The sequence below is a fragment of the Cebus imitator genome, unplaced genomic scaffold (assembly GCF_001604975.1).
Source record: "Cebus imitator isolate Cc_AM_T3 unplaced genomic scaffold, Cebus_imitator-1.0 Scaffold286, whole genome shotgun sequence".
NCBI classification, from domain to species: domain Eukaryota; kingdom Metazoa; phylum Chordata; class Mammalia; order Primates; family Cebidae; genus Cebus; species Cebus imitator.
The window spans coordinates 790,142-816,030 of NW_016107601.1; the positions used below are offsets into that span (position 1 = coordinate 790,142).

A 25,889-nucleotide genomic window follows, 5' to 3' on the forward strand; every position below is an offset into this window, starting at 1 on the left:
ACTTTAGCTTCCTGTTATGTCGATTTCCTTGTAATATTTTTGTTCCTCTCTTTATTATTAATTTCATGTTCACTTTGTTAAAGGTGTGTTTCTCATAAACATATTTAAAACTCATCACCTACCACTGTTTTTCCCACCCGTTTCTCCTTAAGATTATTGTTCTAATTAAACCTTTGTTAGATAGAATTTCCTTGAATAATTCCCTCAGAATACATGAGAGGTTTTCCTTTGCTCTCACTTAAGAATGATATTTCGGTTAGGTTTAGGATTCTTGGATCATGTTTCTTTTCCTGAAACGTCTGTAAACATTGTTTCATTGTCTTGTAGCTTCCGACCCTGCGAAGAAAAATGTCCTGTTAATCTATTCTCTGGACTTTGAATACTTCTTTGCATACAACATGGTCTCTCCAACTGCAAGTCTATAAGAAGTGCTCTCTCTCCTTGGGGTTCAGAAATTTCTCTGGAATATATCTATATATGCACCTGTTGAGAATTCAGTAATCTTTTTCAATCTGAAGACCTCCATCCTTCCACTCTACTAAGTTTCCCTCTGTTATTTCTGGGCCCTTCCTTTATCCTGTTCTCACCTCCTTACATTCAACTATTTGCATATTTGGTCTTCTGTCAGGCAGGTGATGCTACTGCTGCTGGTCCAAGGACCACACCAAGGAGTGAGCTAGAGGATCCAGGATTGAGCTGTGTCTCGGCTCATCCCAGAGCACCAGCATTGGTGGAGCTACTTAGGTGGTTAAGACAACTCAAGGCTCAGGCAAGACACAGTCTGCCCTTTTGGGTGGTGAAGAAAGTCACACAGTTCCCCAGAAGCAGCTGCAGTGCACTGCTCTCTGTAGATCTTTTCTCATTGCTGCAAGCTTGGTTACTGCTCTCCAAAAGTTACCCAGTGCCCAGCCACCCCAGATGCTTTGCCCCTAAAACGCCCTGGTTTCCCTGTCAGATCACTGGGTGGTGGCAAAATGGCCTCCAGCATGGTTCTTGGAAGGTAAAGATAGGATCCAAATGCCAGCCCTCCCCACCTAGAGGCATGGACCAGGAAATGCAGGTGGTGGCCTCCTTCTTGACCAACAGTCAGGCCCTTTTCATCTTCTCTGAGAGTGGCAAACTTGCCTGATGTCCCCCTTGTATAGGGGAGGCAAGCTTGGTCAGCATTACTGGTGTGGGAAGGTATGGGTAAGAGTTATTTTTAAGATGAACTAACCAGAGAAGTTCGTTCAAGCCAGGACTTACTCATTCTTAATGTCCTACTGTGTGCCAGGCATTGTCCTAGGTGCTGAACCAAATAGCCTCTGAAAGAATCTCTACTCTCATAACTGCAATCTTGTTTTCACAATCTCATCTTTTGTGATCTTATCTGATCCTAATCACAACCTATTAGGCAGCTCTTACTCTTACCATCATTTGACAGATGAGAAAACTGTGTCCCAAAGAATTAAGCATCTGGTTCAACACCTGTTGCTTGAAAAATAAGAGGCAAGACCAGCACTCAAGTACAGTTCCATCGACTGACTGCTGTCTACTATATGCTGCTATCCAATTAGTCACAAAATCCAGATTGTCCTTTTGGTACTGTCTTCTGAGGATTGGGATTAGCTTCCCTCAGTGCTTCGGATGCATTTTGTGATCACCCTCCTGAAAACATCCCTGTTGCCTCTCAACCTCACTGCTGACACATTTTGCTGCTCACTGCAATAGGAACAAAAGTCTACAGCTGTGGAGGACCCGCCATAGTGCACTGCCTCATTAGCTACTATAAAAACATCTTTGCTTTGTCTTACTATCTGTCTCAATCTCCATCTCTGTTCTGAAACTGCATCCTCGGCTGGATGCAACAGCCCAACATCTGGGACATCCAGCTGTGGAAAAGGCCAAGTGGATGAGAGAGCCCATCCACCCAGCTTTCCATGGAGTCCACCTAGTGAAAATTCGCCTTTGCCAAAGCTCAGGGCTGAAGCCGGAAGCCCTCCTGCTTCTCCTACACAGGGGAGGCCAGTGAAGAGAATCCAAAAAGCTGGCTTTGTTATGAATTCTCCTCATTTGGCCATGTCCCCGGGTGAACCATTTAGAGCTGAATGGTAAAGATTAAAACAGTCTGTTTTGGAAAGGAACATCTGGTTCATTTGTGCTCTTAGCAGTAGCAACGCCAGCCAGTTTCCTCTCTGCTGCTATAGTGGCAGGGCCAGCTTGATGGGAGAAGAGGAGGGCCAGCTTGACGGGAGAAGAGGAGGGCCAGAGGAAGGCTGTCACTGCTCAGTCCTCCTGAGCCATCTGTGTCATTGTCCCCAGGCCTTTACCCACAGTGTGCCCGCTGTCTGGGATACCTTCCCTGTCATCCTGCCAAGTTCTTAAATCCTGCCTGATCCCTCAAACCCTCGGCTCCTGCAGGCTCTGCCCCTCTCATGCTAGCCCTGTGCCTACCACTCCCCACTGTTGTCAGTATTGCTTCCCTATTGCCATTTTGTGCACAAGAAGTACCTAGAGAGTCTCATGTGTGTCACTGACGCTCACAAAGGACTTGCCAAAGTGAGGCCAAAGTGAAGCTAGAACTCAAGTCTGCTTCTTCTCTGCCTATATCTTTTCGGATCAACTTGGTCTGTGACTCATTTCCTCCATCTGCCAGTGGAGGTGACACGCCTATCTCCTGCCCGGCAACCTCGGCTGGGATTTTGTTCTGGATAGAGTTAGTTATTGCATTGCAGAGGTCATGTGGCAACTTTTGGCTTAGGTTGGAGGATCCAGGAGCTCCCTCCCGCCTCAACTCTTGTAAAGCATATGCTTGGCTCTCTTCCAGTTCTGGCAATGTGGCCAGTGGGTGGAAGTGGTGATTGATGACCGCCTGCCCGTCCAGGGAGATCAATGCCTCTTTGTGCGCCCTGTCCACCACAACCAAGAGTTCTGGCCCTGCCTGCTGGAGAAAGCCTATGCCAAGTAAGTACGACCCCACTGCCCATCAGCCCAGAGTTTCAGTGCTGGTCCCACCTACCCGGTGGCTCTCAGCAGCTATCCTGAATGTGAACAGTCCCCCTTGGAGCATTGCAGCCTTCGCCACCTGGCTGGGAATCCTCCATAAACAATCGCCACACGCAAAGGTCAGTGTTGGGGCCATCAGGAGGGTCCCACGGGCACATAGTGAAGGGTGGGCAGGGCAGGGGCTGGACAGAGAAATGCACTGACAATGATATTATTGCAAGGCTGGTATCAGGACCCAAAGAAATGTATTAAATAATATCAAAGTCAAAGTCTGATGAGAGAGTAAACAATCCTGGCTCTCTGACTCACAGAAAGTCAGGCTGAGGCTATGTGGAGGAGGTGGCATTTGAGTGAGGCCTCAAAAGATGGGTAGGATTTCAACAACGGGAAAGGCGGTAGGTGGGAGGTGGCATCTCCAGCAATGGGAGTGACTCAAATGAAGCCATCATCGGGGTGGTCCAGGCAGTTGGGCACCCAGTGTAGCTGCTTTGAGATGACATCTATGTCTGGAGGTGGGGCAGGACATGCGCATTCTCTCTTTTTTTTTTTTGAGATGGAGTTTCACTCATGTTACCCAGGCCGGAGTGCAATGGCGCGATCTCGGCTCACCGCAACCTCCGCCTCCTGGGTTCAGGCAATTCTCCTGCCTCAGCCTCCTGAGTAGCTGGGATTACAGGCACGCACCACCATGCCCGGCTATTTTTCTAATTTTTTGTATTTTTAGTAGAGACGGGGTTTCACCATGTTGACCAGGATGGTCTCGATCTCTTGACCTCGTGATCCACCCGCCTCGGCCTCCCAAAGTGCTGGGATTACAGGCTTGAGCCACCGCGCCCGGCTGCGCATTCTCATATGATCAAAATACCATGACTTAGGGGCCGCCTTTGAGTGCTGACAAGCTTAAGACCATATACACATCCCAATTCACTTGTTGTACTTAGATTCTTTGGGTTGCTTTTATTCAACAGATGTTTATTGAGCATTTAACCATATGCCAGGCACTGTGCTTGGCACTGGGACAGACGCTCTCAGACTGACTCAAGTAGGATGTGTGCAGGACTGTGGGGGGGAGTGCATGTGTGTGTGTGAAGAAGGGGGCACTGTCCTGAACACCCACGCAGGTGAAGATGGGCTCAAACTTTTCATAATCCACACAATATAAACACGAAGAGTAATGACACATCCCTCTCCTGCTATGAGACTGCAACAGTTAGAATCTGGAGGATGCCAAGTGCTCTCCAGCATGTGGGGATCCAGGACCCTCAAGTAGCGTGGGAGGGAGTGTGCACCCAGGCAGCCTTCTGAAGGACAATCCAGCAATACTTAGCTTGGCTACACACACATCTCACCCCGATAAGGACACTCCAGGGAGCCTCTAGGGGGACACACCTGAGGATGACTTGACTGCCATGAGGAAAGTGTGGAGTGTCCATCACTGAGGTCAGTGGGTACAATAGGGTGGGCACACTCCATAGAGAGCCACACAGCAGTCAGAAACCGCAGATCCCATCTGTTTGCTGTGACCAGGACAGTCCTTAGAGGCAGGGTCCTTGGGGACCCCTAGAAGTCTCCTTAGTAGGTGTGAGACGTGCATGTAGCCAAGATAAGTATTGTCAGGTTGTCCTTCAGAGGCTGCCTGTGTACACACTCCCCCCTGTGCTGCTTGGGGGCTCCTGGATCTCCACATCCTGGTGAATACTTGGCATTCTCCAGCTTTCTAACTTTTGCAAGTGAGGTGACAGGCACTGAGCAACCCCTTGCACAGTTATTTATGGAAATGGAAACTCTGTGCCCTGCAATTCTCGTTTCACAAGAACACATACAAACAAAAGTTGCACATTAAGCATCCTAAAATGCTTTTCTTGGGGTGCAGGAGAAAAAGAATGTGAATAAAAGGAAGGAAAGGGTCAGGTGCGGTGGTTCATGCCTGTAATCCCAGCACTTTGGGAAGCCAAGGCGGGCAGATCACAAGGTCAGGAGTTTGAGAGCAGCCTGACCAACATGGTGAAACTCTACTAAATATACAAAAATTAGTTGGGTGTGGTGGCATGCACCTGTAACCCCAGCTACTCAGGAGGGTCACTTGAATCCGGGAGACAGAGGTTGCAGTGAGCTGAGACTGCGCCATTGCACTCCAGGCTGTGTGACAGAGCAAGACTCCATCTCAAATAAAAGGAAAGAAGGAAGAAAAGAAAAAAGAGAGAAAGTTCATGAAATGGAATGAAACAAACAAAAGAAAAAAAAGAACAAGACCTTGCAGTAATATTATGGAGGGGGAAGGTGGGGCACCTGGAAATAGGACAGGAAAGCATGCAGAGGCCCAAGGACAGAGACTCTCATGGGGGTGGCTCTCGGGGACTAGAGAAAGGCCCTGGCATTGGTTTGGCTGCGGCTGCTGTGGTCTCTGCTCTGCTCTGCTTTGCTTCTGTCTGCAGCTGGCCTACTCCTCCTCCTCCCACCCAGCCTCCTGTCTTTGTGGTGTATCTTCTTCTGGTGCCTCCTCGCTCAGCCTTTTTCAGGACCTCACCTCCTCTGAACACCTCATCAGACCTCCCGGCCTCATGCCTCTGTCTTTACCTTCTGCCGCTTTCCAGCTGATTCCCTGCCCAGTACCTGATTCTAATCCAGAGAGTCGGAGTCTTATTGGTCAAGCTTGGGTCAGGACCCCATAGGTCCAATCAGCCATGACCTGGGTCAAGTGGCTACAAAAGGGCAGGAGCTGGGGAGGGGACACTTGCTCTCAGAAGGGACTGTGTGTGAGGCAAGCACTGCAAGGGACGAGGGAAATGTCAGAGCTGGGGATCATTGCCAGCAGATGAAAGCAGAGAGGAACACACCCTTGAGTAGAAAATGAGTAGAGAGCATCATAGATCCAGAAAATTCTGGAGACATCCTAACCAGCCTCTCAGCCGACAAATGGAGAAGCTGAGCCTCCGAATTGTGATGAGATGGCAGCTACACCTAGTTCCACTGGGTCTGCTGGGTCTTTACTCACCTGGCCAGGGGATATCATTATCTCCCCCGTCCATTCCGCAGCCTTGCTGAGTGCAGTCCTGGGCCCTAGAGGTGGTGATAGCACCACAGTCCACCCCAGTCCCTGTCCTCCTTGATGTCACAGTCCAAACAGCGAGGTGCCTCAACACCTCTTTTTGTGCATTCTTTCTTTTTGGGGCACACTTGTGAAAAACTAAAGTTTTTGCTCATTTCAAACGTCAGGAAGAGGTGCTCATTAGCATTTGAGAATGAAGCCCAGATAACAGCCAAGGTTGTTGAAATAATCCACGTTTGGGAGGTTAATTCACTTCTAAGCTACTTACGCAAACACTGCCGTTCCATTATCTTTTCAATACGAATTCAGCCTTCATCTCTTCAGGGCCTCGTTTTATCCTTATGTAAAAGGGGGAGACCAGTGGTTCCCTGGGAGAATTAGAAAACTTGCAGAATGAAATGATGACTTTGACCCCATTTTGTTAACAGATGACCTAAAGGCAATCACTCAACTTGAAAAGAAATAGGAATGTAGACCTGGCCTCCTCATTCCACTGCTTAAAGATAACTAGCAGAGGATAAAATCTCTCAAACTATGAAAGCCGTTTAAAAGATTCCCCATCCCTCACTGTCCAAAAAAAGGAAGCTCTAAAATGCAGGGGTGAATCACGTAGAATATAGTGTGTCAGAGCCAGAAGGGACATCTGTCAGCATCAAATCCCACCTTCTTTGAAAGCTGAAACTGAGTCTCAGCGAGGTGAAATGTCTGGCCCAAGATCACCCTCAGATGAGGATGCGGTGAGAACTGTTTTCCCCAGTCACTATTTCCCATGCCTTCCCCCCATCCCTGACACTGTCAATCCTACAGGAAAAGGATTTATCTTTTTGCTGCTTATGGAGCTTAGCGTCTGGCACACGAGTACCACAGCCCAAACGCAGAGAGCCCATCTGTCCAGATGGAGAGGGACCTCTTCCCTCCGAGGGTGCAGGCAACATCCCAGTAAACACATGGGCTCCAAATTTTCTACTCCCCTTGCTGCTGGGGATTCTGGAAATTAATTGGTCAAGTCAAATGAAAACTGTATTTAGGGGTTTTGTTTTCTCCAGAGGTCATGAAATAGAGGGAGATTGAGGGACGAGAGCTGGCAGGCTGCTTACCATCCTTTATAGAATCTCTGCAGCATCTCAGCGTCCACTCCAGCTCTATCTGAATTCTTCCGTCTTTCATATGATTGCTGGGCAGAAAGACATTTCCCCAAATGAGGCTGAAGCAGAGGGATGGGGACAATGCTGTCTCAGAATTCCTGGTTCAGGTGACGAGGAATAGTGGCGGCTGTGGTGAACACAATTCTCTCTCTCTCTCTCTCTCTCTCTCTCTCTCTCTCTCCCTCTCTCTCTCTCTCTCTCTCTCTCTCTCTCTCTCTCTCTCTCTCTCTCTCTCGCTCTCCTTTCTATTTTCTGTCAGCAAAAGGGGCTAAGAATAGTTGATGTGTTCCTGAAAGTCAGCAGGATCTGTAAGCTCATGTTTGGAAAGCAGAAAGATAGCTCCTTGTCAAAATACCCAACTGCTGCTGGAACAGGTTTCATGGGCATTGTGGATACATGGTGAGAGAAGGCTTCAGAAGACACCGGGAGTGCCTTTGGTTGTGTTGGATGACTCTGAGGTGACTGCCAGATGCTGTGGGTGCAGAACATCAGACAGGGCCCACGGGCAGTGAGACAATGAAGTGAGGGAGGGGCCAGGCCCCATCGCGTCTTTTCTAGAGTACTGTTCTTTTTACTTATTTATTTATTTTTTGAAACAGAGTCTCGCTCTGTTGGCCAGGCTGGGGTACAGTGGCACAAACTTGGATCACTTCAACCTCCGTCTCCTGGGCTCAACCAATTCTCCTGTCTCAGCCTCCCGAGTAGCTGAGATTACAGGCTTGTGCAGCTATGCCCAGCTAATTTTTGTATTTTTAGTAGAGACAGGGTTTCACCATGTTGGCCAGGCTGGTCTTGAACTCCCAACCTCAGATAATCCCCCCACCTCAGACCCCCAGACTGCTGGGATTACAGGTGTGAGCCACTGTGCCCAGCCAGAAAGCTGTTCTTTAGCACAGCCCTGTTCGAAGTCAGGAAAGGCGCCCTGAGCATATCACCAGGAAAGGGCTGTTGCAAAGGGCAGGAGGTCACACTGGTGGAGAATGGGTTCCCAAACCCCAGTCCTTGTGAATTTCCGGCACCCTCAGCCACACCTGTGTAGTTGGAACAGAAGCCAGAACCCACATGGGACAACGAGGGAGTGCACAGCTCAGTCCCCACCAGGCACACTCACCACCAAAGAAGGCTCTACAGTTGACTGAGCAAATGCTCCAGAGATAAAAGTCTAGACCCTGGGTCAGAGAGAGGGAGAGCAGGAGGATAAGATTTAGGAATAGTTTTAAAACAGGTCAAGATGAATCCGTCATGTGGTGGCTCCTGTAGAATGCCCCTCTGTTCTGGGAATCCTCCATTTTCTTTAACAAAAGGCTTTCTAAGCCATTCCTTCTAAGCATTCATGCCTGGGGCAATGTCCTGCTGATAGTCACTGCTTACTGTGTATTTGCTGAAGTGAATATCCTGGAATTCTGTGTGATCCCCAGGAGGAGAGAATGTCAGAGGTGAAAAGAATGAGAAAGGAATGTTGAGAGCTGATCCAGTCCACCCTGCAGCTTCCAGTTGAAAAGCCAAGTGCAGGGAGGGGGAAGGGTCTTATCCAGGGTGGAAGACCCAGTTGGAGGGAGCAGCAGAATGGACCCAGGCCCTGATCCCTGTGTGATTTTGCATTACCAGAACTAAAGGTGCGCAAGGACTTCCTCCACTGCTTACCACCCTGTGGAGGGCTCTGCCTCTGCCTGCCCACTAGGGACAGGACCTCATAGGTCCCTGGCAAGAAGCCCAAGTGACAGAGGCAGCAGTGAATGTGGCTTCTGCTGGGTGGCTTTGATGCCAGGGTCTCCTGCCTGATCTGACCTCAGTTCCATTTCCTTTGTGGGCTTGCCCTGCCTAAATTTCAAGATTCCATGAAACCCTTCCAGTTTACCCCATGGATGGAAGCTGAAGTTCTCAAAACAAATCTCACTGTCCGGCCCCTGCATAAGAGGTTCCACTGTGATTGATCAGGCCACCCTCACTCCTGGGGAGCATTAGGCTTCTTGGATCTGGCCCTGCCCATCTCCCCAGAAACCGAAATGCCATAGGTGGGGGTGGAGGTGGGGTGGTAGGAAGAGATGCTTTGGAGAAGGGAGCAAGGGTTTTAAGCTTTTGGGGCATGTTACACAAGACTCATTCTTACCTATGTTACCTTCAGTTAAGCCGATGATCTCCCTGATGATCTGGGGGTGAGTGGGTAACTCTGGGAATGGGAATTCTGGATCAGGGTTTGTAGAGTCAGAACAGAGGCTGGCAATATCCACCACCAGCATCAGGGTAAGGCTGTGAGGAATGGGGTCTTTAAACACATGCCTCTCATAGTCCCTGGCCCACAGTCAGTACTTCACATTGCTGTTAAACTGAATGAGAAGCAGGAGATACTCATCATCATAAAATCCAGTACTCATTAAGGGATGGCCACGTGCCAGGCATTGTGTGAAACATAGCCCCATGAGGCTCATTAATGTTCCCAAGGTCAAGCAGCCAAAACTGTGGCAAAGGTGGGGTTCGACCCCTGGCCTGTGGCTCTAGCACACGCACACCCAGCCTCTAGTCAGTGCTGCCACTTACAGGACTGTGCAGGCTTGGGGGACCAGGGGAGGAAGATACAGAGGAAAGTAGGAGCCCCCACAGTGGCAGACAGTGTTAGAATCTCCATCCAGGCAAATGCGAGGTGGATGGCCATGATCAGGAGTGGATGAGGCAGCCACTCACCTGGAAAATAGGCAGAGGGTCAGTGCACAAGCTCCCCTCCCTGAGCATCACACCAAAGGCACCATGATGGTTCAACTGCCATTCCCTTCCCAGGCTGCTCGGATCCTATTCTGACCTGCACTATGGCTACCTCGAGGATGGCTTGGTGGACCTCACAGGAGGCGTGATCACCAACATCCACCTGTACTCCTCCCCTGCGGACCTGGTGATGGCAGTGAAGACAGCGATCAAGGCAGGCTCCCTGATAACCTGTGCCACTCCAAAAGGGGTAAGTCAATGGGGAGCACTTTTGCACCAGTTCAAGCCTTTCCTCAGCCAGGAATGCTCAGCCAGGAGCCCATTCACCTGAGGAGGATATGGCAAGCTGCCACCATTAACGAACACTAATAGCATGCTTTACCCGGGTCACCTCATTGGACCCTACAGTAGCCTTTCTCCAAGACAGAGATTGCAGAATTCACTTCACAGAAGAAGAAGCGGGCTCACAGAGACTACCTAAGGTACTCACCATCACACAGCTCATAAGTGGCTGGACAGCACCTCCAATACTACTGCCTTCAGAGCCTGGACCTGCTTCTACAGCTCCAGAGAAACCAGTGGTCTCTACTACACCCAGGAGAAGGCCACTGCAGCTCCCGCTGCTGGGGGTCGCTCCTTTGTATTTTGCCTTAAGTTTACATGGAGTCCCCCGGGGCCCTCTGATGCTCACTAACTCTAATGGCAGCACCCAAGGGCAGCATGACCCATTTTGTAAAGCTTGGGTGATCCTCCAAATTATTTGAGTCTATTCTGAGATATCTGGTTTTTATCCACGGGATGCTTCCTTCATCTTGAAACATGTGGGCTTTGAGCCACATCGCTGATACAAAATGCCACCAGAAACCCAAGTTGCACTTTAAACTCCAATTACTCAGAATGTGGGAGTCAAGTGATTCCTGACTCCTGCAAATGTCCCAGCAGACATATTTGTGCAGAGTCTCACTGATGATGTGTGGTTGGTGGAGAGAGCAACCCAGGTCCTTGGGACTCCATGGGGTTCCATCACTCATGGGGGTGGTTCCCTGAGGCATGAAATCCCTGGGGCCTCAGACACCAATGGCCTTCCAACTCTGCCACTCTAGAAGAGTTCCAGGCTATACACCATTCCCAAGTGAGTCAGTGGGGCACAGATGACTCAGCTGCTGTTTGGACCATGTTTTTCTATTTCTTTGAAGAATCTATAGATGTTTAATGATTGGTCTGCTTTTCTGCTTTGAAGCTAACAGATACAGCAGAGGTGATGGAGAATGGGCTGGTGAGTCTGCACGCCTACACCGTGACTGGGGCCGAGCAGGTAAGACTGGCTGCTGGCCTGTCCAACTCTCCCCTGGCCTCTGCCTCAGTGTTCTTGTTCCTCTCAACAGGGGCCAGAATCCATGCAAGCCCAACATAGATGAAGTGAGGATTTATCACCCTTGCCCCCATGGTGTTATGCACCATGGACAGCTCCTTCTGTTCATTCAGAAGTTCTGACTCCTGTTGTCGACTTTCCTGGGAACCCACAAGATCTTGCTGTCCTGTTGCTGATCTCAGACAGCTCTGAGTGTCTATCCAGACTGGGAGATTAGCCCCAAAGGAGGTAGAATGAACTACCCGATTGACTTCCGGGGGGGACGTTTTGCCCTGATAGGGGTTTTGTTACATGCAAGCTAAATTGTTGTAACAAAGACACTCCAAAATATAGGGACTTAAGACAAAATTCGTTTCTCTCTCAGGTAAGCAGGTGATGCCAGGGCTAGTAGGTGGCTCTGCCATCCTCCACATGGGCCTTCCACCCATGAGCCCAAGACAGCTGCTCTAATCCCTCATCTCCCAGCCAGGGGAGAGAAAGAGACCGGCAGACACTCATGCATCCATATAGAAGGCATGAACTGGAAGAGGCATGCATCATTTCTCTCATATCCCATTAGTCTTGGTTGATTATATGGCCACACCAAGGCCAAGGGAGGCTGGGACACACACTGTCTAGCTTGGCCCCATATGCCCAGATAAAACTTTATTTTCATGGAAGAGGGGGAGGCTGGCGCTGGAGGACAATCTTTCTCCTCAGTAGAAGAATTGACTTTGGCTGGAGAAAATGTATGTGATCACTATGTGCAGTATAATTTGGCCTGGAAAACACTACTGAAGTCCAACCTCCATTCATAAAGAAGCTGAGGCCAGATAGGAGAGATGTCTTTCATGAGGTTAGACAGATGGCAACTGGGAGATAGCTGGTCTGGTTACTATGTCTCTTTCGTGTCCTTCTACACTTGTCACCACAAGTGTGGTGACAGCACTTCCTGGCCATGGGATGGTTTCCTGCAAGTGTGTCCCTGGTCTCTGTATTTCCCACAACACTTGAGGTCTAATAATGTCTTCTAAGCCCTAAGAGACCAAGTTCCAAACTTTAGGGCTCATCATTTCTCCCAGTGCTTTATGGGCCCAGGACTGAAGAGCATCAGGCTCTATGTGTGGCTTTCCCATACTTGCCCTGCCTCTCCTCCTTCCCCACATCCTTCCTCTCTCTAGCCACCTGTCTCTCTTGTCTATGGACCTGAGGCCAGTTGTTCCATTGTTTCATGTTTTGATCGGTGTCCCAATCACAAAACCAAGACAATATCTCCTGTCTCTAATGAATGCTTTTTGGACAATAGGTAGTTGTCCAAAATTGACCTCAGCACTTCCAGATTCATGGAAAGAGAGCCATGATCAATTAGTACTATCTATTTGAGGCATGAGGTGAGGAAGTCATGGTACCTTTGCAATGTATTTGGCATTCTTGGGCAAGATCTTTTTCATACATTGAGATAGCCTTTGTTTCTCCTCCAAACACAAGAAGAGAAGGGACCCATGTACCCAGAGATCCAGATAGCCATGGAGCATGAGTCCCTGCAGAGGCTGGCTGCGGACATGGCAGTGACTGCTGGGTCAATGAACGCATTCACCCTTGGCCTGTGACAGATGACATTGCTGATCCCCCATCATAGGCTATATGTGAGGAGCTCAAAAGACATGTCCAAAGCAAGGAAGAGCTTCCCCTAATCCACCTATGCCAGGAGAGCTCCCAGTCACAACACCTCTAGACTCCTTTCCTCTGAACTAGACTCCATTCCCATTGCCCCACCCTCTCAGGCCCTTCACTGAATTCTCAATGTGGGCAGCCAATACCATCATCATATCTGGGTACATATGAATGCCCAGGCCCCCGGTCTCAGATCTGGACAAATCTGGGAGTAGGTTTTATTTTGTGTGTCAACTTTGATTAGTTGCCAGTCCTGCCTGGATTACTGTGTTGACAAGACCTTGGCACTTCCAGATTCATGGAAAGAGAGGCTTGATCAATTAGTACTATCTATTTGAGGCATGAGATGAGGAATTCATGGTACCTTTGCAGTATATTTGGCATTCTTGGACAAGATCCTTTTTATACATAGAGATAGCCTTTGTTTCTCCTCTGAACACAGGGGAGAAGGGACTCATGTACCCAGAGGTCCAGAAGACCTTGGAGCATGCATCCCCACAGAGGGTGGCTGTGGAGATGGCAGTGACTGCTGGGTTGCAGAGCAGCTATGTCAACACCTAGGGTGACAGAGGGGAACTCGGGAGTCCAAGTGCGGGCTCAGCTGCTGTTTGGGCTCCTGATCATGACACCCACAGCCCGAACATTTGTGACCCCATAGTGTACACTTGGAGTTGTTTTAATAATACACTGAATGGTCTGAACAGAACACCTCACCTGGGAAGACAGGTGATCAAGACCGAATGTCCCGTGTAATCCATCCCTGCTCCCCCATTCCATGTAGCTGACACTTCCCAGAACATGTTCTAAGAAGCACTAGACTCTGTGAAAATGGGTTTCCAAGTACATTTGGAAAATGCAACTCACTGTATCCCCTTCTTGGAGATTCACAGTGTACATTCGCATTTTAAAGGCTCCAAGAGGCCTGTATGAACAGTGCAAGCACTGCTGGATTTTATTGTATCATTAGCCACAAAACCATTTTTGCTAGGAATGACTTAATGGCCAATGGAACTGGCATTTGGGATAATTCATTTCAGGAAGCACTACTGCTGGGAAGATAATTTGGGCCACCTCCTGCCCAGTAGCACCCTTTCTGAGCATTGAGCAGGGTCAGGGAAACAGTCAGCAGCCAGGGAGTGTAGAAGCCCTTGGTTGGCCCATTCTTAGGTGTAGCCATGGCCTTGGCCTCAAATGTATCCCCTGCTCCCCCAGAGAAAGGCCCATGTAAGCACCAATAGGTCACTGTCATAAAGGAGGGACACAAGGGCCCAAGAACTTTACTTGGTTAAAAATTCCTCCTCTAGAGAGAGGAGGTTATAACTCTGAACCAAAAGCTCTAAGATTAAACCAGCCCATAAATGTGGTATGCTTTTTAATCTGCTCATCCTCCCTCTAGGCAGGACATAGACAGGAAGATAAAAGAAATTGGCATTTTTTATTATGCACCTAGCTCAGTCAGCGATTCCCCTGGGCAAAGGGGTGAGTGTTTATCTGCATGCCTCATTTTGCCCTGCTTTCAGCCCCTTTGAATCGCAGGCTGCTTTTCTCCCCCATGCCCATGGGAGCCTCTGAGTATTATGAGGCACTGAGGTGGCTCATTAAGCTGTTTGGGACACCAGGCGATCATTTCCTGTGTCCCTGCTCAGGAAATAAACTGTGCCAGACCTGGGGTGTCTCGGGGTAGGGCTGACAGGGGTGGGAAACCTGGGTTTGTGCCTCTTGGAGGCACTGCAAGTGCGAGCCCCTTCTTCTGAAGCACTGGCCAGAGGGCAGGGCAGACAAGGGAAGCAACAGAAAAGTGGCTTATCTGAGCCGGGCTCCTGGGCCTGGCTGTGACTGTGGTGCTCCAACACAGCAGTGCCCTGCTGGTGAGCGCAGACACTGACCAGGCGGCTCAAGGGTTACAGTCAAGGCCAAGGTCACAGCCACATCTGAAAATGGACTTTTACTCATGCCCAATTCCAAAACTAGGAGTCAGGGCTTTGGAAACTTACCATGGCTGGATGGGAATTCTGCCTCCGCCATTGTCTCAGCGGTCTTGAGAAAGTTGCTTAGCTTCCCTGATGCTGCTTCCTTAGTGCACGTTAGGCGGCCCCTAGCTCTGAGCCCTGCCTCCACTTGTGGCTTCTCTTCCATACAGCGATTGACTATTGTATTCAGAGTGTTGTCCTTCTCCTCTGACCAAGAATCATGGAGCAAGTTCGCCCCTTTCCTCACCCCTCTGGGCCTCTGTCTCCTCAGACAATATTAGCACAGATCGATCTCACAGCTACAGCTCAATCAAATTTTAATTCCTCTCGCCATGCTGACGGCTGCTGCTCCCAGGGAAGCAGGTTCAAGGGTTAGCTGCTGTGTTCCTGTCACTTTCCCACAGTCCTGCCCTCTGGCTTAAGTGGTGTGAGGGAGCAAAGGGTTCCTCATCTGAAGTGAGTGATGATGAGTTTCCCCAGACAGGGGGGCGAGGAGAGAAGAAAGGAAGGAGGAAAGGATGGAGGGAGAGAAGAGGGAAGGCAGGGGGTAAAGAAGGAGGGAAATGAGGGATGAAGGGAGGATAAAAAGGAGGGAGGGAGGAAAGAAGGTGAGAAGGAAGGAGAAGGAGGAAGGAAGAGATGGCGGGAAGAAGGGAGGAAGAGAGGAAGGAAGGGAGGGAGGAAGGAAGGAAGGGAGGGAAAAAGGGAATAAAGGAGGCAAAAATAAAGGGAGGGAAGGAAAGGAATGGAAGAAGGAAGGGCAGATGAGAGGGAGCAAGGGAAAGAAGGAGGGTAGGAAGGAAGTGAAGGAAGAAGGGAGGGAAGAAAGAAAGGGAGAGAAAGAGGGAAGGAGGGAGGAAAGGAGGGAAGGAAGGAAGGAGGGAAGGAGGGAAGGAAGAAAAGAAGGGAGAAAGGGAGGGAGGGTGGGCAGGTAGGTTCAGGCCATCGTTGGCCATCTTCTCTCAGACGGAGGTGTCTCATCAGCTCAGGGATGCAGGACCGGGAGGGCTAGCATCAGCTCTCTTAGTTCCCCGGCCAACTCAGCCTTGCTCAAATCTGCCTCCGCTATCCTCCTCACTCATGACAGTGCTGTCAAGACTGCACCATAGCTCCCACTGGGCTGCTGGCAGAGAAGCAGGCTGGGTCTGTGGAACAGAGATGCTGTCCATGACAGGGCTTGGAGGAGGCTGGAGACCCATAAAGTTCTCCTCTGCAGCCAGAAGCGACATCCCCTGCTATTTGTCTGCTATTAAATCTCAACTCACTCAGGTTCTGGGACTCAGTCTTAGAGAATGATAAAGTTGCATCTGCCCTTGTGAGGGGCTGGGCAGAATGAGGGGCCATTTCCTCGTCTATCTCATTCCAACGCTGTGCATGCAGCAGAGACATTGATTTTTTTTCCCTTTCCATTTTTTTCTGGCTGCAGCCAAATGAGGTCAGAAGTTAAATTGGTCCTTGGAGGTAAAAAGCAGCTGCATTCATCCCCCTTTCTGCTGACTTTTGCTGGAGAGCCCTGACAGTTTCCTTTTCTGTTTTCTTTACAGATTCAATACAGAAGGGGCTTGGAAGAAATTATCTCCCTGTGGAACCCCTGGGGCTGGGGCGGGGACGAATGGAAAGGACGCTGGAGTGATGGGTACGGCTTCTGGAAACCTCTCTCCATCCTTCAAAGAGCTTGGTTTCGGTAGAGCCTCCTGCCCATGAGAGAGGGACTGTCTCGCCTGCTGTGCGTCTCACCACAGGCCTGTCCGGCTCTCTCTCACCTACGCAGGGCTATCCGTCCATCTCATGCTTCTGTGATGCCACCTGCCAAGCATCCATGAGGCACCTGCTGCATACACCCTGTACTAAGTGCACTGTGTTTAGTGGGTGCTGTGAGGTATATACGGATGACAAGACCCAGTGTCCTTTCTCAAGAAGGTTACAGTCTACAGCAGGGAACGCACATTCCCAGAATTAGTACAAGTGGCGGAAGACAGGGCAGGCTGGAGCCAAGCCCCTAATTGACAAAGAGAGATAGATAGAGAGAAGGAACTTCATGCTTTGGAGGGGTCCCATAGGATTCTGATCCTGAACATGTCATATCTTCAGGGTGGACAAGACTTCCTATCTGGGGGCATTTGGGGAAGCTGACAAAAGGATCTCAATCTACTCAGCTCACCAGTCTTTCACTACTGCTCCAGATGCCCATGTGTACCCGGTGCCTGGGATGCAAATTATAAAGCTGTGCCTGCCCACATTTAGAGCAGGGGGGACAGGAGCTAAGACGTCCCTTGGTGGGGCCCAGCTGTGTGGTCAGTGCTTTCCCCAAGGAACTGGGCTAGCATTTCCCAGCTACCAGAGGTGTGGACCCCTAGGCCCCCAGCCCTTTGCTTATTGTGAAAGAGACAGTGGTCCTGAGAAGACAGAGGGGCCACAACAGGTTGCTTGCTCCTCTGGGGGCAGCCAGTGAGGCTCAGCCTGGTCTCATTCCTCCAGGGGTTTTTGTCCATCCGTGAAAAGTGTAGTGACACAATAGCTGCTGCATTGTTGCCAGTGGGGCTGGGGATGGGGAACACGATCTGAAAAGAAGTGCAACGTGTTCAGACAAATAGGAGAACAGGCCCAGCACACAGTGAAATCAGTACAGTGAGGACGGTGCATTCTGGAAGGCAAATGCAGAGCCAGCCAGTTCTAGGCCTGACACCCCAGGCTAAGCTGTGGCAGGACTGCTGTGACCCCCCACGACCCTGGCACCCCTGGGCACTCAGCCAATGTGGGATGAAGGTGTGATTGGGATGGAGGGCTAGGAAAGTGGAGATGGAATAAGGGAGGCAATAGCACAGTGAATTCCTAGAAAAAACCTGGCTGTGACCTCAGATACCCCCGGGAGAATCAGGCAGCCAAACCCCTCTCCTTTCTCCTCTCTCGCCTCTATTCTTTTTCCCTTCCGGGGAGTATCCTTTGCCCTTTCCAATATAAATCCTATAACCTCTGGCCTTTTCCAGTTCTCCTTCCTAGTCATCACCCCAAGTTGCCAAATATGACCCAGAGGGTGACAGGATCAGCCAGTGTCCCTGATTTGAGGCTGCCTGTTGGGCTAGAAGTAGAGGGAAGGCAAATGGCAATGACAGATTCCCTAGGGTAGCAGAAGAGGCAATACAGTCACAATTGATATTTTGCCTACTTTTCCCGTGCTAAACATCAAATGACCAGTGAAAGCAACAAGGGACACCAGGGTTCGGGGAAAAGAAGCTTCCCATGGGCTGGCATGTTCAGACCAAGCTTCATGGATGGGATTGAACTTAAGTTGGCCTTGTGGTGGAGAAAGTATGAGTCACTTCAGAAGAGATCACTAGATAGGAGGGGGGCACATAGGCTATGGCACCCAGCTGGGAACATCGATTGTCTATTCAGGGCCAGCAAGCCGGCCTGAGGCAGAGGAAGCTGGGAGAGAGAGTACTGGGAGCCAGCACGGGAGAGCCTGATGCCAGAAGTCTGCATTTATCCCCTACAGGCATGGGCATAAATGAAGACTTTTGAACAGGGCTGTGATGTGTGCAGAGGAGGGACTGGGGGAGACGGATCTAGCAGCACTTGCTCTGTTGGATCACATATTTTACCTTGGCTGACTGCGGAGGGTCACCACTTTGTACCAGAAACCACGCTGGAAGGAAGTGACGGCGACTGCATAACCACTGTCTCCAAGCAGATGGTCAATTTCTTCCCTAGTTTTTACGAATGGAGATGGACGGAGAGTGCTGGATGGTCTAATCTTAGCCATAATTGAAATTTCAGTCACATACACTTAAAGGCAAACTTGCATGAATCGATAGTGTATTGATTTACACTACATTTGTTCTCCCTTACACACTGCAGAAAATGTAATTATCACTTAATTATAAAATTGCCATTTTACAATAACACATCTGACTGCCTCAGCCTGCAGCTGGAAGCCTGAGTGGTGGTCCCTACCTTGCTGTCCTAGCACAGAGGGGACCCGGGCTCCCCGTGCAAGCTCATCCATGAGAAAGGTCTCTTTGAGACCTTTTCTCTTTTGTGCCTCTGAAACCCATTGCCTACAAGCATGCCTCCCCTCTAAGGAGTGGGTTGAAGAAGGGGCAGCTGCTCCCTTCTGCCTGTGAGGGTCTCTGCCTCACCAGAGACCCAAGGACTGGCTTCTGGAACACATCGTTTCAACAAAGTGGGCAGCATTAATTAATTAAGCAAACAAAAAAATTACTGTATGCTATTAGGCATGCAATTACTTTTGCACCCACCTAGTACATGCCAAGGCATGGGTGAAACACCTGTGATGATAGGATGGCCAGCCAGGCTCAGGAATCTCATGACTCTGCAAGTCTAGTGAGACATAGCAACCGATACACAAAGTAATAGTAACACAGCGGGCAATGGAAACTCAAAAGACATGTAGCAGGGGGCAGTTGGGGGACAAGTAGGGCTTCCCAGAGGCAGTGCCCTTTAAGAGGAAAGATGAGCATGAGCAGGTTACAGAACTGAGAGGAGGAAGAGGGTGTCAGGTGCAGGGAGCATCAGGGTGAACGTTGGGGTACGGGAGGGGTATTAAGAAAACGAAGATACTATTGCTGGAGAACAGACTGGGGGTAAGTTGGGGAAGTAAGAAACTGGTAACAACAAAGAGGGTGGCAGAGGCCTCTTTAAGGAGTTTGAACTTCAAAGAGGCCTCCTGTTCTTTAAGGAGTTTGAGCTTCACCTTGAGAATAATATGGAACCACTGATATGTTTTAAGCAGGGAAATCATACAATCAAGTTCACATTGTAGAAAGATCATTTCGATGTCAGTGTGGGAAACGGATGGGAAAGTGGGCAGAACCGAGTTCAGGGAGACCGGGTGAATATCCAGAGGGAAGGGCAGGTAGCCTGAACTAGGATAACAGCAGGAGGGATAGAAATAAGTACATGGCTTTGAGGGGGATTTAAGAGGTAGGATCAATAAATGAATGCTATTTGATGATTGTTTGGATGTGGAGGTGTGAGAGAGGGACTCCTCGTGTTCTTGCTCAGGCAATAGGTGGCAGAGGATGACAACGGTCAGGGACAGCCTGATTTGGGGTCACCATGGGACTCTAGTGGCGATGTGGGATGGACTGCAGCATAGGTCCATCTAGACCTCAGGAAAGAAGACCAGGCTGGGGACAGATCTTTGGAAGTTGTCAACATGTAGAGAATAACTGGGTCCTGTCCTAGGAAGAATGACATGACACTTGCCATGTGCTCCCCAGGAACTAATGGTGGCATGTGCAGAAGGTCCCTGTTGACCCACACATGGTTGAGATAAAATGCACTGGAAAATCTCACCCTGTGGTTTGTGTTTCCACGCTCAGGTCTCAGGAGTGGGAGGAAACCCGTGATGCACGGAAAAGCCAGCTACATAAGAAGCAGAGAGATGGAGAGTTTTGGTATTTACCCTTCTTATACATGGTGTTTTAAATCTTTAACTATTGCCCAAGTCTTCAATCCCTACCCTTTTCCCTAAACATTTATTAAGATAGAAAATAGCTTTGCAGAGAACTGTTTAGAGGGAGACTGTTTTCTCTACCAAGACACAAAAACTTTGGATGGAAAATTATTGTGGGCTCCCTCTTGGTGGGAAAGTTATTTCAGTTAATAAATGCTGAACTTTCCAGGACATTTTAATAGTAAAAGAGAATATTGGCACCAAAGGTTTAAAATCTGTGGTTTCCTGGAGGCTAGTATGCATGGTTATCACGCCCATATTTTCTGTACCATCTTGCTGGGACCCTCAAGCTCCCCAGTTTTGTCTAGTGTGGCCTCAAAAACAGCAGCAGGACGCAGACTCTGGAGCTCTGGGTGAGACATTGGCTTCATCACCCAGAAGGCATACAGGACTAGATGTTTTGAAAACACATTCTCGGCCATATGATCACATCTCAGAACATGACATATACATTTCTCAGAGGGTTGCCTGGTTTACTGAGTAATGTGTTTCAATGAAAATTAGCATGTGTAGAAAGGAGCCTGTATCTAAATAGTTAAGAATCAGAGGGACAAATATAAATTATAAGGAAATCCTGCCCAGTAGCTCTGGTTTAATCACAGTAGTTGGTGGGATTTTAGGTGTGGAACCCATTTTAGGCTGATAAAGACCTCAACAATAAATTTGGCAAAATGCCCTAGGGGAAAAGCAATTTTCCTAGCATCTTAGAGGACCCAGAGCAGACAGAGACTGGCAGTTGTCCCACTGGCCATACAAGGGCTCACCATTGGATCAATGAGTTAAGGAGATGGCAGCTAATGATAAAGCTTCTGCCAGGTGACAGGCAGGCCCCAGAACTTGACTGTGCCCTTGCCCTCCCAGCCCCTGGAGCAGAAGGACTGAAAAGACAGAAGGGTGCTTGATGGTGAATGAGCCAGAATCAGACATTGGTCTCTGGGCAGGACAGTGGCTATGCTGTAAAGTCATAGGAAACCCACCCTGGGGACACAACCACTGGTCACTGAGTGATGTATATCTGTTTTTAATAGGATGTCATGTCAAGATTTCCAGCAGAAATTCTCCACCATGTATGTATGTAGCCAAATTCCAATCACCCTGGACCGTGGAAACAAGCTTCACGAAGGATGGTCCCAAATAATGTTTAGGAAGCAAGTGATTCTAGGAAACACTGCAGGTAATGATGACGCCGGTGGTCACACTGCCCGACTGGAGGCTGGCTGCCCAGCGCAGCCCTTCTGTGGCTTCAGCTCTCTCTGGCCCCTGATTCTGGGCCATGAGCCTGAAGCTGAAAGGACAAGAGTTTGTCAGCATGAAGGGACAGTGACTGCTTCTCCAAGGATACCTAGTAATGGGATTGCTGGCAGGGGCCAGGAGACTCTCTGATGTGACTCTTCTCCAGCCCTCCACGCTGTGCCACTATCCTTCCACTAACCCCCTCCTACTTCCTGGGAGGACAGCAGGCTCACCACCCTCCAGTAAACGTCCAGGGAAAGGGGGAGGGCTGCAGAAAGAACACAGGAAAAGAGCTGGGGCCTAGGTTAGACCCTTGTCTTTGCCACATACTGGCCTTGAGATGCTAGAAACATAATTGGTCATCCTGTCCTCAGCCTCCCCAACATTCAGCAGTGAAATTAGTCATACCTGTCTGTCCTTGAGCCTAGAGAGCACCACCCAGACACAGGGGAGACTATCCCTGCCCTGTCTTGGCCAGTGTATCCCTGCTGAAGTCCCATGGGTAGGTGCCTCTGAGCCCATCTTTGGGTTCCCCTGAGATGAATCTTGCTGATCATGACCTTGGGAACGTCACATTCCCTCCCTGTACCTCCCATTCCCTGTTTGTGGCATTAATGAGTGAAATAGTTCCCTGTGACGAGGAACCAGAGTGTACTTATGCATCCTTGACAAAAGAGGCTGCATAAACAACACATTTGTGAGTGTGAGTGTGTTTGTTGTGTGTTTGCACCCAGGGATGTGTATGCATCCCTTCCTCTGGGCACCTGCCTGTCGAGATGGTTTGCTTGAATGAGCCCATACCCCAGGGTGTTCCTCTTTCAACCTCCAGGCTCTAGTAATCTACAGAGCTGCTGCTCAGAGAACCTTGTCACCAGGAGGTCTTGGGCAGAACCTCAGGAGTTGCTGAGTCACTCTTGGACAGCAAATTTACTGATTCTTCTTCCTGAGCTGCACCTCTCTGATTATAGCGCCAAAGCCCTCTCCCATGGATACAATGCATATCAATGAACTAACAAAACCTGTACATCAGGGCCATTTTTAGTAATAATTTACAATGGAAAAAGAAAAGGGAGCCAGCTATCGAGCACCTGCTATGTGCTGCTAGATGCATTTTAATGCACCATCTTATCCAGTCCTCACAGAATGCCCATGCTGTGATAGTCGTCTGTGTCTCCCCACTCCCTTACAGAGATTCCCCATTGTCAGCCCAATCTTCCGATGTGTATGAATTTTCATCTCTATCTTGACTTGTCTTCGTTCTTTCATGCATTTGAATCTAATGGTTTTCACATTAGCTCACTCTCTCTCGTTCTGGCTTTGATAAGCATGCGTGGATAGAAGAGCACTGCAATTACCATCTCTCTGCCTGTTTCCTATCTCCAGCTGTGCTTGGGTGGCTCATGCCGTTTCAAGGCTCTGATGGTTACCACCAATGCATAAGCTCACATGTATCTGGGAACTCTGGAATTTCACTTAAAATAGCCTTTGACTTTACAGTTTAAGGAATATTTTTCACTCAGTGGGGACTATACAACCTCTCCTGTATTTAAGAGGAGGCAGCCAAGGTTTAGAAGATAAACTCATATCTCAACTAGTAACTGTGGGGATTGGGACCCAGGGCTTAGGTCTCTAAACCGGAGTTCACAACACAACCCCCCAGAGCTCTCTGTGCTAGACATGGCCCAGGAGTGGAGCAGATCTCTAGTAACAGCTCTTTTCTAATGCAGGAGTACCTGAAGTTGCTCAATACAACTTCTCTGTGCAAGAGCCAACGGAAGGCACCAATGTTGTTGTGTGCATCACAGTTGCTGTCACGCCACCAAATCTGAAGGCAGAAGATAAGAAATCTCCACTCAGTTTCCAAGTGATTGAGGTAAGACAGCGTGCTTCAGGGCTTTCCCTTTTAGAAATGCAGTGTAAACCTTGAGCTTGGGAGAACAGCTCTGTCCAGGCTGGGAGATCTGGCTGCACCACCGCCTTGGAGATAAAGCCCAAAGAGGCTGTAGCATTCATCCAGTCCAAGTTTAAATGTGCAAAAAAATCTGAGGCCAGAGAGATGATACTTGGCCATGATTACAGTGGAACTCACCTCCTGCCTGTGTTGCTTGTCAGCGTTTCCTGGGATGCTGCAGAATCTAATGCTTGCTACTCAAAAAGTGGTCTGGGCCAAGACCAGCTGTTGTAACAAAGCAAATTCTGGGCTTGCTCCAGACCTTCTGAATCAGAATGTTTAAGGACACAGCCTGAAAATCTACATTTTCACAAGCTCTCCAGAGGCTTATGTACATTAAAGTTTGAGAATTATTGGCTAAGCTTTGGAAGTTGTTTAGAAAAAAAAAAAAGCTGTCTAAACTATTCTGAGTGTAAACCCAGTAGGTATGTTTTTCTCTTACGTTTAGACCAAAGTCGAGTCATAGTTTGGTGGCTGGCATGCAAACTTCTGCTTGGCTACTCATCTGAGGCCAGGTTTCCTGTCCTCCTAGGCTCTTTCTCCTTTCATGGTTTTATGAGACTCTTATTTTAGTTTTGGGGGCACACATGAAGGTCTCTTACATAGGTAAACACATGTCACGGGGGTTTGTTGTACAGATTATTTCATTACCCAGGTATTAAGCTCAGTACCCAATAATGATCTTTTCTGCTCCTTTCCCTCCTCCCACCCTCCCTGCTCAAGTAGATCCCAGTATCTGTTGTTTCTTTCTTTGTGTTCTTAGTTCTTATTATTTAGCTCCCACTTATAAGTGAGAACGTGCGATATTTGGTTTTCTGTTCCTGCATTAGTCTGTTAAAGATAATAGCTTCCAGCTCCCAGGTTCCCAGAAAAAACATGGTCTCGCTCTTTTTGTGGCTGCATAGTATTTTATGGTGTATGTGTACCACATTTTCTTTATCCAGTCTGTGATTGGTGGGCATATAGGTTGATTCCATGTCTCTGCTGTTGTGAAGGGTGCTGCAATAAACATTCACATGCATGTGTCTTTATGATAGAGTGCTTTCTATTCCTCTGGGTATATATCCAGTAATGGGATACCTGGGGAACACAGTTTTTAGACACCAATTAAGAAAAAAAAAAGCTACAAAAGAAAATCTGATATCTCTACTCCCTGCTATTCCCCCAAAGAATTCAATGCATCCCTGAAATAAAGCGAAGTTTCTCAAATCATATACTCCACAGCTTCTTTACACTAATGTGGATAATTAAGATCATGTGTTCATTACATGCTGGAATCCTCTCTCCTCATACTAGAGTTGAAGAAACTGAGGCCCCAAAAGGTGAAGTGACATGGTCAGAGTTAATTGCAGAGCTGAGACTGGCTTCTAGAGGTCCCCCAAGACTTCAGTCAAACACACAAGTCACCTTTCTGAGCACCAGGGCTATCAGAGGCCTTTTAACAGACTGGGATAGAGCTTGGAATATAGTGTCTCTAGGAATGATTTCAGTTTCTGTTCACTGAGCTGAAGGCAAAATTCACAGCCTTGGGTCTCAGTGCATTTATGGACAGGCAGGGCTCCTGGGTACCCCAGACATGGCTGAACAGTCCTGTGCACTGGCTGTGGTTCACACTAATAAGAGGGCCTCACAGTGAGAGAATACAGATCATGTCTCTCTTATCAGAAATGCTTTGGACCAGAAGTATTTTGCATTTGATATTTGGAGGATTTTGGAATCTTTGCATTATATGCTTACTGACTCAGCATCTCTAATCCAAAAATTCAAAATCCAAAATGCTGCAATGAGCACTTCCTTTGAGTATCATGTTGGTGTTTAAAAAGTTTTAGATTTTGGAGCATTTTGGATTTCAGATGTTTGGATTAAGGTTGCTCAACCTGTACTTCAGAAGTACAAGCATGTTCACGTTCATTGTCTCAAAAGCCCAATTAGCCCCAGTTTTGTAGGTGTAGAAGCCAAAGCCCAGAGAGGAATGCCCTAACAAGGTGTGCCTCAGAGGTGACAGGGGCACTTGATCCCAGGACTCAGGGTCTCAGGTCCAGGGCTCTCAGTAGGGCTTGGTGCATGCCTTTCTGGTGATACTGACAGCCCCAAAACCACAGAGATTCTGGCTCTAGCAGAAGGAAAGCTTTTGTGTTCTGCTTTCCTTGACCATGTTTCTATTCCAAATTTCAGGAATTTGGTAAAGAAAAATTTCTGGGGTTTAGCACAGTAATTTTGAGGTGCCTCAAACCTGCTGATGCTATCAAAGAATATCTCTTAAGTATATGGTAGTACACGATTGTCATTTTCATCATCACCTGGTACCTGAACACCTTTTCCACTTTAGGGGAATCCTGGTGGGAAGCATAG

The 25,889-nt window shown here is 48.7% G+C and overlaps 1 protein-coding gene across 1 annotated transcript in view; it reads left to right on the forward strand.

The window, feature by feature from the left end:
- The window catches only part of CAPN13 (calpain 13), an 86,080-nt gene that overhangs the window by 34,237 nt on the left and 25,954 nt on the right, over window positions 1–25,889 (forward strand). The window contains exons 5-11 of the mRNA XM_017501943.2: window positions 2,807–2,943; window positions 9,955–10,129; window positions 11,120–11,194; window positions 16,419–16,510; window positions 20,220–20,294; window positions 21,382–21,527; window positions 23,314–23,459. Coding sequence (XP_017357432.1) covers window positions 2,807–2,943; window positions 9,955–10,129; window positions 11,120–11,194; window positions 16,419–16,510; window positions 20,220–20,294; window positions 21,382–21,527; window positions 23,314–23,459 — 846 coding nt within the window. The remainder of the gene's footprint in view (window positions 1–2,806; window positions 2,944–9,954; window positions 10,130–11,119; window positions 11,195–16,418; window positions 16,511–20,219; window positions 20,295–21,381; window positions 21,528–23,313; window positions 23,460–25,889) is intronic.